Source organism: Mauremys reevesii, linkage group 9, assembly GCF_016161935.1.
Source record: "Mauremys reevesii isolate NIE-2019 linkage group 9, ASM1616193v1, whole genome shotgun sequence".
In the NCBI taxonomy this organism is placed as follows: domain Eukaryota; kingdom Metazoa; phylum Chordata; order Testudines; family Geoemydidae; genus Mauremys; species Mauremys reevesii.
In genome coordinates, this window is record NC_052631.1 from 48587059 (window position 1) to 48600640 (window position 13582).

The 13582-nt window shown below is 44.7% G+C and overlaps 1 protein-coding gene across 4 annotated transcripts in view; it reads right to left on the bottom strand.

Moving 5' to 3' along the window:
* Positions 1 to 13582, bottom strand: part of PPP2R3A (protein phosphatase 2 regulatory subunit B''alpha) — a 148608-nt gene that overhangs the window by 58076 nt on the left and 76950 nt on the right. For 3 of the 4 annotated variants that reach the window (XM_039489858.1, XM_039489859.1, XM_039489857.1), the window contains exons 4-5: positions 9427 to 9530; positions 1708 to 1810 (exon numbers count right to left, since the gene is read on the bottom strand). In XM_039489858.1, coding sequence (XP_039345792.1) covers positions 1708 to 1810; positions 9427 to 9530 — 207 coding nt within the window. The remainder of the gene's footprint in view (positions 1 to 1707; positions 1811 to 9426; positions 9531 to 13582) is intronic. The other variant, XM_039489860.1, reaches the window with a different exon arrangement.

The following is a 13582-nucleotide window of genomic DNA, read 5'->3' on the forward strand; positions in this document are numbered from 1 at the left end:
TTTGTATTTCTCTTTCTCTCAGAATAGTTATTTTTTAGTGCCAAATCCTGGCCTAGTGGTATGGAATTCAGCCAGAGCTGCATGGTTGTGACATGTTCCCGGCTGTGGAAGACCTGCTCATATAGTGAATGGAAGAAGCCTCCAACAGGATGGCTGCATAAACACTACATGCCTGCACTACAAGCAACTCCAGTGGCAAGGGGGAAGTATCCATGACTATGCTCAATCTATAAGAAGATACTGTGGAGGCTCTGAGCATATGCATGGCCTCCTTGAGGGCCAGTGGTGGTGAATAGCCACTGACTGACTGACAGGCAGCCAAGGAAACATTAAAATATTTAATTATTTTGGGGATAATCTCTGGCCTGTGCTATATAGGAGGTCAGACTAGATGATCACAGGGTCCATTACGGCCTTGGAATCTATGAATCCACAAAAAGGATTATGTAGTTCTTAGATTGCACTGGCAGCTGCAAAATGGAGCTGCTGTCAGTCAGGAGGGGAAACATGAAAAGTGACACCAAGGAGTATGAGAAAAATCCATCCCAAAACTCTTATCCACCACCCCATAATGGTACCAGTTTTTTTGCGGGAAGGCAAGCACCATCTCAGAGATCCAATCTTGCCCCTCAAGACATCACCATGGTTAAGTACAGTGGGCATCACAGTATCAGAAACGTATTAACACTGGAAGGAGCTCAGAGAAGGGCATGAGCCAATAATCAGAAGAGCTGGAGGGACTAATTTATGGAAGGAAAATTAAAAGAGCTACGTACATATAAAGCTTAGCAACAAAGACTAAGGAAGGACATGAATAAATTGCCTAGGGAGGTTGTGGAATCTCCATCACTGGAGATTTTTAAGAGCAAGTTAGACAAACTCCTGTCAGGGATGGTCTAGATAATACTTAGTCCTGCCATGAGAGCAGGGGACTGGACTAGATGACCTCTCAAGGTCCCTTCCAGTCCCATGATTCTATGATATGCAGCCACAAATATCTGAAGGAACTAGACACCAAGAATGGAGAGGGATGTTTGTTTTTTATAGTGTATAAGGGTAAAAGAAAAAGCAATGGGATGAAATTAAAACAAGGATAATTTAGGTAGAATACAAAGAAAAGCTTTTTGTAGAGTGGAATATAAATATGTAATAGGCTAGCTGACATTTACAATACTTTAGTTTCATAATTCTTTGCAAATATTTCAATGGTAGATTGCACTTGGTAGTCTGGAAGAAGTGTTATTAGGTAAATTAAATAACTGTTAACTGCACTCTTAACACGCAAAGGTTTTATACTTTAGTCTAATATCTATCGATCTCACAGTGCCTGGTATGTTCTCCAGTCCTGAGTTTTGAGATCTGCAGATACAAGCACAAGGAGGAGCTGTGTGGATTCAGTTTAGCTACCTGTTAATTCCAAATGGTTACCCCAACTGGAGACAATGGGTCAAGTTAAAGTTTTGCATAAATGGGCACAATTTTCAATTACTTCAGCAGGAGCTGCCACTGCTCAGCTCCTTTGAAAATGAGCAGCCCCTTACATTATTATTTAAATTTAAGTCTAAAAAGCTCCTCCCCAACTAGAGCCCATTCAAAGCTCTGCATGCTCTTTACATACACTGAAGAAGTTACAAACAAATATCCCAAATTAGCAACACCCTTCCCCCTGCTCACTCAACCAGGTACTGCTGAGCAAGGTTTATGTACCTGAAGTAGTGGGATGAAATCCTCCTGCTCTAGGTAGTTGCAGCTGGGTTTTGCTAGAAGGTAAAGAAATTTGGCTGCATCATCATGGCAGCTCTGTAGTAATCTATGAGAGAGAGAGAGATAAGGTTATAAATTACTCAGACTAATTCATACTCTCGGAGGACACAGCAATCAGAAGCCAGTTTGATTGTTAGGCTCCTTATTTAAAGTGCCAAATTTCAGCCAGAAGTTATGCAATTTAAGCAAAGTTATGACCATGTAAATTATGCACACCTGACATCAGAAGGGTAACACCTTATTCTCTTCCTTGATACCTTGAAACAATGCCCAAGTGTTTCTTGGAGGAGCTGAATATTGTTTCTCCCTAATATTACTGTGACAAATATGGATGTGCTCTTTGGTGATTGCTAATATGGTTTCACCACCAAGGTGGATCTGTCACCACCGAGGTGTCACTGTCTCATAAAAGGGGATGGATATTTTACCCTAAGGGTCTGTCTGGGTAGCCGCGCCAGCCTGCCCATCTAGGGAAAGAGAGAGTAGGCCCTTTCCAATAGTCACCTAACAACTTAAATGGGAGAGTTGCTAAGAGACATTCCAAGAGCCAGTAACCTTCATAGGACTAGCCCACTCTCTGGGGGAGTGTCCAAGACAGTTTGAAAAGGCTGGGTCAGACAGAGTCACATAGACACACAGCAGGATCTGGGCTGGCTAGGAGAATGTAAGTTGGCTGTGTTCTGTGTCTGCAGCTGAAGAGAAAAGTGCATCTAACTGGGCTTGTAGGGCAGCATAACGTTAGATAAGGCAATGCAAGTAGGCTGTTATTTTTTAAATCCTTTTTTTGTTTTATGTTTTGTTCCAACTGCTAAATAAAACACCTTTGTTTGAAGGAGGCTGTTGGTCAATATCACAGGACCCCGAAGGGAAGAAACGAAGGCATCTGAAACCAGTCGGCCCTGCAGGGTTACAAGTAATTGGTACATGAGGCCGTGTTCTCAGGGTCTGGCCAAAGAGTATAAGAATCACAAGATTCCACCCCAAGACAGCTAAGGGGAAAGAGGCCACACACCTGAGGGGGGCACTGGCACAGCTAGCTCCATAACTGTTACAACTGTCAAATAGCAATGATTGCCTTGAAGAAAAAGCAAAAGCCTTCTGAAGGCAACAGTTATAGTACTTCTGATCCCTGTGTTCTACTGTTCATTGTAGGGAATCATCAGTACAGTTACTTGCCTACCTATGCAGTGCAGTATGTCAAATGTTTACATTAAGTGTTTATTTCAGGGGTTGGCAATCTTTCAGAAGTGGTGTGCTGAGTCTTCATTTATTCACTCTAAGGTTTCGCATGCCAGTCATAGATTTTAATGTTTTCAGAAGGTCTCTTTCTATAAGTCTATAATATATAACTAAACTATTGTTCTATGTAAAGTAAATACGGTTTTTAAAATGTTTAAGAAGCGTAATTTAAAATTAAATTAAAATGCAGAGCCCCCCGGACCAGTGGCCAGGACCCTGGCAGTGAGAATGCCACTGAAAATCAGCTTGCATGCTGCCTTTGGCACGCATGCCATAGGTTGCCTACCCCTGGTTTATTTAAATTCTGAGACTTGAAGAAATTAATCTCTGTGCTTATTTGCTAAAAATGTATAGTTTTGTTCTCTTTACTCTTCCTACAGGTATCTTAGAACAGCATTCCCATTTCATAGAGCCACAGGTATTAAGGCCAGATGGTATCATTAGGATCGTCTCATTTGACCTCTTGCTTAACAGACCAGAGAATTTCACCCAGTGAGTCCTACATCAAGCCTATAACTTCTGGTTGAGCTAGAGCAGATCTCTTAGAAAGGGACATCCAGGCTTGCCTTAAAACACTCAAAGAGGTGGAAAACTCTAGGTCAATTGTTCCAATGGTTAATTAATTATTATTATTATTTCTAATCTGAATCTGGCTGGCTTCAGCTACCAGCCATTGGATCTTATTTTGTCTGCTAGGTTAGAGAACTCTATACTATCAGAATTCTGTAAGTACCTACATGGAGAAAAGACTATGATCAAGTGACTTCTTAATCTTCTCTAGGATAAACTAATCTAGAATTGAGTCTCCCTCATCTCTTTCTATACAAGGCAGGTTTTCCAGACTGCATATCATTCTTGCAGCTCTTTTCTAGACTTTCCAGCTTTTTGAAGTGTTGATATCAGATCTGGTCACAGTATACAGTAATAGCCTCACTAATGCCATATACAGTGGTAATATCACCTCTCTACTTCTTCTTGATAATCTCCTGCTTGGCTAATTCTTTTAAAACTCTTGGTTGCAAGTTATCTGGTCCTGCAGTTTTAAAAAATGTTTGGCTTTAGCAGTTTTCTGTTAAACATTCTGCCTAGTTACTGTTGGAATAGAAAGTATTTAATTAACTGTGTAAGATAAAAAATAAGTCATCCAGCTTTTGCAAATTTTTCAAATGCACAACAGAAATATTTATTGAAGAACCTTTTCTGCACCATGATTGATAATTTTGCTATACCCATCTAATACTGGACCTATACCAATGTTATGATGATTGCATTTGTTTCTGATTTATTTTAAAAAATTATTCTTATTGTCCTTAACTCCACTGGTCACAGATTTTGTTCATTTATACTTTTAGCTTCCCTTATCAATTGGAAAGATTCATGTCTTCTCACTACCTGAAAACTACATTTTTAGTACATGACTATGCCTCTCTTACTCTAAATGGGTGAAATTCACCTTTCTGCAAAGCAAAAGCACAAGGCCTATATACCACTTGAATCCCATTTAGGCCCTAACTTGGGGGTTTAAGAAGGAAGTACGTGGCACAATAGGGTTTTTGCTAGTCCTCTGCAAAAGGGAGAACTGCACCCTGTGTGTGTAAGAGGGGCAGAACTGGCCCTTAGAAATCAATATTCATAGAATCGTTGAAAAGTAGGGCTGGAAGGGACCTCGAGAAGTCATCAAGTTCAGCCCCCTGCGCTGAGGCAGGACCACGTAAACCTAGACCATCCCTGAGAGGTATTTTTCCAACATGTTTTTTAAAACCTCCAGTGATGGGGATTTCACATCCTCCCTTGGAAGCCTATTCCAGAGCTTAACTACCCTTATGATTAGTATCATGTGCATATTTTAGAAGCATACTCTCCACTCCAGGGCTGGCTTTATGGACGGTGGGGCCCGATTTGAATACCCAGCAGCGGTCTGGTCCATTCCAGGTCTTCCATGGCACCGAAGGACCCCCCGCCGCCGAAATGCCGCCCAACACCCGGAGCGGACCCCCCCTGCCACCGAAATGCTGCCCAAGACCAGGAGCAGACCCCCGCAACGCCAGGTGAGTAAAAATAAAAATAAAAAAATAAAAAAGACGCCTAAGGTGCAGGGCCCTCTTAGGTGCGGGGCCCAATTCCGGGGAATCGGGGGAATCAGCTTAAAGCCAGCCCTGCTCCACTCCTTTATCCAAGTCATTAATGAAAATATTGAATGGTATCAGACCCAGGACTGACCCCTGCGGGACCTCATTAGATACACCTCCCACTTTGACAGTGAACCATTGATAACTACTCAGAGTACACTCTTTCACCCAGCTGTGCACCCACCCTATAGTAATTTCATCTAGACCACATTTCCCTGCTTATGAGAATGTCAAGTGGGACTGTGTCAAAAGCCTTACTAAAATCAAGACATGTATTGCTAATATCCATTTCTTAGGGAGTTCTGATCTATCTTTTAACATAGAAAAAAACATTTAACATTTAGCATCCGTTAAAGATGGATCCAATCAGATGCCATAATAGAATCTCTCCCCTATAGTTTAATCTTTTTCCAAGACTGCAGTATTTGAAGATGCTGCCAAACTCTACTGACAAAATTCCCTAGCATACAAATCACCCCAAAGAGGCAAACAATGGCTTCTTTTGTCAAGTGTGTATGTGGGAAGTGGAGAAGGTTGGGGAGGGAGGCTCTGGAGGGGAATCTGCTCCAACTATAAAAATTGCTAGCAGGGTGTGGTGCTTTACTGAATGGAAATATGCTCTATAGGATGATATCTTCTGTCTGTGACCCAGAGGAGTGAGTACTTCAGAAGAGTGGAACATTATTTCAATCTTCACTATTTCCTACTGCATAACATTGTTGGTCAAGATTAACACAGTTATCCAAATATCTGGTGTCTATAGAACCGAAACACATACACAAAAATGAGACATTCCCAGGCTTTCCCAAGCCCTTACTGAAAAATAATCATAACAGGGACTGAGAAATAATGTAGAAAGTATCAGGCTCCAGAGATTTCACCAGTTATTGTGATGGAAACAATAAGTTACTCAAAGAAAAATTACTCAGTAATTTTCAAGAACTGCAAAAATTAAAACACATTATTTATTTGTTATTTACTAGTAATTACTTATCATTAATAAGAATTAGTTATTATACACCTGCACTCAGTCCTATGGGCATTTTCACCTGTGAGTAGCTTTATGCATGTGCATAGTCTCATTCAACTCACTGGGAATACTCAGGTGCATAAAGTTATGGACATATTTAAGTACTTGCTGGACTGAGGCGTTAGAGGCTTGAAAACAGGAAATTGTAGAAAATGGTTAAATAAACAAATGCACAGCATTTAGCCATAACGCTGCACTGGGAGTTCATGTTCGGTGGCTTTGCAGTGGGACCCACTCCTCAGCCAGTTCTGCTATAAATCTGAGGTACATGTAATCTGGTCTTGCTGATTTAAATGTTTTACTTTAGTAGATGCTCCTCCTTAGTTAATGCTGGACTATAAAGTATTTCATCATCGCATATCACGAATACATTACCCATTACCAAATACAGAATATGCAATATACTTAATCAAAGTGGCTCCATCACATCAATCTGAAAATAGGGGCAAATATAATGGTCCCTCTAGAGGAATGCGTTAACACTTACTAAGTAAAGGTTATGAGTGCAGAGATTTCTTATGGTGTCTCTTTAAGTGTAAACAGTGGATCTAGCATGCATGCCCTGTGGACAGTCACCGTAGGCCCAGCCCATTAAGGGACAGATTAAAAAGTATGCTCAGTCACCATATTTTTCCTCCATCAGCTTGACTGATGGAGCATCATGCCCAGTTTTTAACTCTTTCAATTTTTGGTTATTTTTTCTCTTTAAATTGCCTCTTTCATAGACCAGTGTGAAAATCTAATGTGAAGAGCATTTTTAGAGTCATAATGAAGTATTGACGCAAAAGTTAGGGCAAACTTTCAATAACGTTAAAACAGATTGCTGCAGAAAGAGCAGGGAGGCTTTGGGCTGCATATGCAAACGCATCTGTCACCAAAAAGAAAGGCACTAGATTCTGGCTGAACTATTTTAAAATGGGAGCAGAAAGTTGGGCTCCCAAAGCCATATTAAAATAAGTGGACTGATTTTCAAAACTTCTGCACACTAAGTAGTTCTCACTGACCTCGAATGAGATTTGTGGGTGCTTAGCACTTTTGAAAAATAAGGCCACTTATTTAGGTGCCTAAAATGGACTTGGGTGTTTAAAGTTAGGCATCCATGTTTTAAAATAAAGGCCTGTTTCCATATGGCTATGGTTAAGGGTTGACTTGATGACAGTCTGTAAGTACCCACATGGGGAACAAATATTTAATAATGACCTCTTAGCAGAGAAAGATCTAACATGATCCAATAACTGGAAGTTGAAGGTAGACAAATCCAGACTGGAAATAAGGTGCACATTTTTAATCGTGAGAGTATTTAACCATTAGAACAATTTACCAAGGATCATGGTGGATTCTCCACCACTGACAATGTTTAAATCAAGATCGGGTGTTTTTCTACAAGATCTGCTTTAGGAATTATTGTGGGGAAGTTCTAGGAAATTCTGGGTTATACAGGGGGTCAGACTCGATAATCACAATGGTCCCTTCTGGCCTTGGAATCTATGAATGTATGAAAACTGAAGGGTCTTCATAGAAGAGCAAAAAAATGATCAGGGGCCTGGAGAAACTGAGGAAAGATTAAAACAGCAAAAAATAGTTTGGCAAGGAAAAGACACAGTAGGTGCATGATACCAGTCTACAGATATTTGAAGGCTATGACAATGAAGAAGGGATAAGAACTATTTCGTATGCAAGAGAGATTAATTAGGACTCAGTGGAGGAACCTATGATACAACGTGTGTGTCAACAAAAACAAACAATCTGACTGTGACTATCCTTATACATTTTACAGTTTTACTTTGGTAACTAGATGCTGTTATCCCAACAGTTTTTATATTTAGCTCAGCTCCAAAGGCATTTTGAAGGGTGCCCACTGAACTGGGCTGTGGAAGAGGTGGAAATCATACTGCTTGGGACTTTAAAAATTAAACTAAGTGATATTGCAGACATATCCTACGGGCACAAACACTGGGTAAGATAACAGGGCTGTTCCATCTCACACCATCTGTGATTCTGAGCCTCCTAGCCAGAGCTCTCAGTAGCCACAGGAGAGAATTCAGAAAGTAGCCTCGACAATGGCATGCTCCAGAGACAGTGAAACTCCTCTTACAGGGCCAGGTGCTTACTCAGGCATTTGGTAACAAATGAAAAACAAGTAAAGCCTCAGGACCTGACCCACTGTGTCATGTCACTCCCACCCACATCTCAGCAACCTCCAGTTTACCCTCTACTTCCTCCCACACCTCCACAATGACAGCAGAGCCCCAGTCCTGCTTCCCTCACAGCATCATAACACCCTCTTTGCCCTCTGCACTTGGGATGCCCGTCTACTTCTCCTCCATCACGCCCTTCAATCTCCTCATTTAAATACTTCCTTAGACTCCTCTCCTGACTGAGCTTCCATCCTGTGAGCAGGACTAATCCCAGTAACAATGTGACTGGTCACTGTAAGCCTCCTCCTCTCTTGCCCCATTTCCCTACTGCTTGTTACACACACACACACACACACACACACACGCTGCACCAGCACTCGTGAGAGACTGTTAGCTCTCCAGAGACCACGTCTTTCCACCTGTGTGAGGTGTAGAGCTAACCTCAGGGGATGTAAAGTAACAAGCAGGTTCACTGGAGCGAGGGAACAGGATGCAGAGAGCCAGAGCCGGGGGTGCACTTCTACTGCATGCCACAGAGCTGTGCTCCACTTTGGCAGGGAGGGGTCTTTGGAGACAGGCCAGGGAGATGCAAGAGTAGGTACACTTAAAGTGCCCAAGTAGAAAGTGTGCCAAAGAGAGGCTCTGCAATTGGAAGAAGACTGCATTGCGCTCCCTCCCCCTGCTCCTCCCAAATGGGCCAGATTCGAAAGCAATCCTGTGGAATTGTGCCTCCAGCCGGGGTTGCCAAACAATTTACAGCATAAAGGACTCTACCATCCATCCCAGAATAGGACCCACTGTTCTAGGGAATGATACTATCTCCAGACTCACTCAGTGTCCAGGTCACTGTACCTCATACACACAACATTTGCAGATATGGGCTATTCCTAATCAACGGATGCAGACCCTATTAAAGCATTGGGAGAAACAAACATTCATTAAATGATGGGGAAGATAACTGAAACCAATGTCGATTTTAAAAGACAGGTTTATTTGGACAGAAGGAGGAGGGGTTTGAAGAGCCTGGTGGCCTAGTAGGAAAGCAGGGCTGAAGAAGTGTTAGGCAGGCAGTTGGGTGGCTGGCCTTTTCCTTTTCTGAGGAAGAACGTTTTTATGCTGTACTCACTGTCTCCACATAGCTACGAACGAATGTACAGATACAAATCCCGTCCTTTCTCCCCCTGCCGCACTGAACATGGGGGCTTTCCAGTACAGAGGGCAGCCACATACCTGCAAATGAAACACACAGATACATGGTAGCTGAGAAGGCTGGGATGTTAAAACAGTCACAGAAAGGGCTTATTTATTTATGAACTGTATATTCTGTCAACAAACAACCTAATTTGTAGGCTCTCACACCACGATACAGAACCCATTGGGCCTTATACCTCATCAGGCCAACACAAGAAGTCAACAGAGTCAATCAGCCTCCACCAAGAACACCATGCTCCCTGGCCCTCCCTATGTTGTTACATATAGGCAAGAGAATCCCATTTGTTCTGAGGCGCATATAGAGAGAGGCAGTCTGCAGCGTCTAGGACTAAATTTCCTATGAGATACGAGATCAGCATCTGCACTGGCTTTTACTTCTGGGTGCAATTCAAAGTGCTAGCCTAGGAAAACCAGTGCATTACGATCTCCATGGTGCTTCAGAGAAGCAAACCTGCCAAATTCCTTGAAAAAATGCAGCAGTCAATCCAATCATCAAAAAGCCAGTGCTCGACCCTGCAGAGCTCCCCAGCCACCATCGTGACTCCAACCTCCCACTCCTGGACAATATAACTGAAGAAGCAGTCACATACTGGAGCCTGCTGGTTACATCAGCCAACCTCCTAGACACCTTGCAATCAGTGTACAGACCAGAGCACAGTACAGAGACTGCCCTACTGGAACTAAAAAGATAAGCTCCGCACAGCCATAGACACAGAAAAGATCCCCCTGCTCCAGTATTTAATTTGTAATGAAAGAAGGGCTGGGGCTCAAGCAATTTTTTCACATTCATAACTGATGCAGCAAGCCCAGAGATGCCGGGGCTGTGACCTGCCAGGCCCAGAGGTGCTGGGGCACTGACTAGGGTTAGCAACCCTCACGGATTGGCCAGAAGTCTAGCGGAATCGGTGTCAATCTCCTGGTGGCTATTGAAAGCAATCCCGGAGACTTTAATAGGCCGCTAAAAGTCCAGTTGGCAGTTCAGCGGGGTGAGGGCAGGCTCCCTACCCGTCCTGGCTCTGCATGGCTTCCAGAAGCAGCCAGCATGTCTGGCTCCTAGGCACAGAGGTGGCTAGGGAGTCTCCACGCGCCGCCCCTGTGCCCCACCCCGAGCGCCAACTCCACAGCTCCCATTGGCCAGAAACCTCGGCCAATGGGAGCTGCAAGGGCAGTGCCTGCAGGCAGGGACAGTGCACAGAGCTGCATGGCTGCCCCTGAGCTTAGGAGCCAGAGATGCCGGCTGCTTCCAGGAGCTGCCAGAGGTAAGCGCCGCCCAGCTGAAGCCTGCACCCAGCAGCCCCTCCCATACCCCAATGCCTGAGCCCCCTCCTGCACCCAAACTCCCTCCCAGGGCCCACACCCCAAACCTCCTCCCACACCCCACCCCTCTGCCTCAGCCCAGAGCCCCCTCTTGCACTCCAAACCCCTCACCCCCAGCCGGAGTCCTCACACCCTCCCACACCCCAACCCTCTGCTCCAGCCCTGAGCTCTCTCCCACACTCCGTACCCCTCGACCCCATCCCGGAGCTCCCTCCCACCTCGGGATGGGGTGGCGCTCGGGGTGGGGCACAGGGGTGGTGCGTGGAGACTCCCTAGCCAGGCCCACTCCAGAGCCTGCACCCCCTGCCAGAGCCCTCACCACCTCTTGCACCCCAACCCTCTACTCTAGCCCAGTGAAAGTGAGTGAGGGTGGGGGAGAATGAGCGACGGAGGGAGGGGGATGGAGCGAGCAGGGGCAGCGCCTCAGAAAAGGGGCAGGGCAAGGCTGTTCAGGTTTGTGTGATCAGAAAGTTGGCAACCCTGCTGTGACTTGCCAGGCCCAGAGGTGCTGGGGACTCTGACCTGCCAGGCCCAGAGGTGCTGGGGACTCTGACCTGGCACAAATTAAACATTATCCCGCTCATAGTTCTGGACCTCCCTCCAGCCTTTGACAAGTGTACCACAAGGTGCTGCTAAGACACCTATGTGACATAGCAGGAGTAGATAGCCCGGCTCTGTTGTAGCTCCAGCCCCTATCAATTCCTCTCCAAAGAGTGAGATGGGTAACTGCTCCTCCTCTCTGAAGGCCTTTGTTGAGGCCTGGTCTACACTAGGGGGCGGGATCGATGTAAGATACACAAACTTCAGCTACAGGAATAGCGTAGCTGAAGTCGAAGTATCTTATTTCGACTTACCTCCCGTCCTCATGGCGCGGGATCAACGGCCGCGGCTCCCCCTGTCGACTCCGCTACCGCCGCTCACCCTGGTGGTGTTCCAGAGATGACGAGTGCGTTTAGGGATCGATATATCGCGTCTAGATGAGACGCAATATATCGATTCCCGATAAACCAATCGCTACCCGCCGATTCGGCGGGTAGTGTAGACATACCCTGAGTCACACTATCCCTGCTTCTCCTTGAAATCTCCATGAGATCACCAGGAGACCACAGGCTCCGCTGGCAACAGCATGCCAATAACAGTCAACTCTCTATTTCATTCTCAACTGATGCAACCACCGCCAAGAGGTCAGAATGCCTACAAGAGATCATCTCTTGGATGAGGAGCAGCTGGCTCAAGCTGAATCCAGGCACGACCAAAGTGATTCTGGTTGGAAACGGGAAACGCCGGGAAGCACTAATTGAGATACAAGCCCCACCTTCCACTGAAAGCCTCTCTCACAGGCTTATCTTTTTTTATGTTGAACAAAGTTCTCTCCTAGGCGCCCTCCACTAACTTTTTCCTGTGGTTGTCGTGTTTCCTACCAGAACACTAGCCAGCTGAATAGCTACTTTTGGATGTGACCATCCTGATTTCAGTACACTGTACATGTGCCACAATTAGGTATGCAATGAGAAAAGACAGAGATTCACATTGTGCTGTTTTATTAATAAAGGCTGCTAGTTCTATTGCACTTGCTTCAGAACCCTGAATCTAGAGTCATATCAGTACTACTGTATTGCAGCAGTGGACCTTGTCACAGCTTGATATCATCAGATAATGTGCTGACCCAGGGATGTCTCGATGTACCATTGATTGAGGCACTGGTCTCCTCTGCACAACCATGCTGCTTTTTCTGTTTTGAGTCTGGCAAGGCCCTAACAGACACCTTTGCTGCCCTTGCATGACACATAATGTGAGACATTAAACTTTTTTATCCCATACTTGATGGTTTCCTGGGCATCTTTTCAGAGGGTGTGGTCTGACAGCTGCTGTCAACTTTATTACAAAACCAGTCTCTGCAGCCACAAAATTTTTGCTCATGAAACTAGAATGCCCCTCCTGGATGAAGTGTCACTGTTCCAGCTACAGCATCAATGAATAATGTATATTGAATAAATGAGAATTTATGTTATGGTTGCTATTGCATTAACAGCGTGAGGAGAGTACATGCTTGAAACATAGAAGAATAGGGTAATGTGGCAAATTGTTCCTGAACCAGGTGGTGTGTTCCCCAGATCCAGGCTCTTATTTCCTGACTGTTAGAACTCTAAAGCTGCTGAACTCCTATATCTGCATTATACAAACTGACCATCCAAGGGGTTTAGCTGGCCATATCCCTCTTCTGCTAATCATGTGCTAAAAGAGACTGTTGTGCTGGAGGTGGTGTTACCAAGCAGTGTCCCCTACTACAAACCTGCCTGAACCCCTTGGTATGTACTCAGCATGACGAGCCTGTGCCGCTGCTCACCATTGTCCATGCTACCCTGGGTACACGACTATTTTTTGCATGCTAGCTCAAGGAGAACTGGCGTAAGTACATCTACACACGCTGGGAATCACAGCCCTAGCTTCAAGTGTAATCATAGCCATAGAGTAGGCCTGCTTCATGCCACCTCAGGATCACAGTGGCAGAGAGCTGAGCTCAAATGAGGCAACTGGTAATGTCTGCAGTTGAGGTACACCAGCACTCCTGCCTAGTGGCGCAGACTAGCACCAATGTATCTGGGGATCTGGGTCTGTGATAGGTTTCCAATCAAAACTAACCAACAGCGTGAATTCCTAGTTTCAGATCTTGAATGCTCATAATGAAGCACTCATTATAAATATAAAGGCTAAAAATTATAGAAGTTTGGTGAATAATTTCAAATTACAAA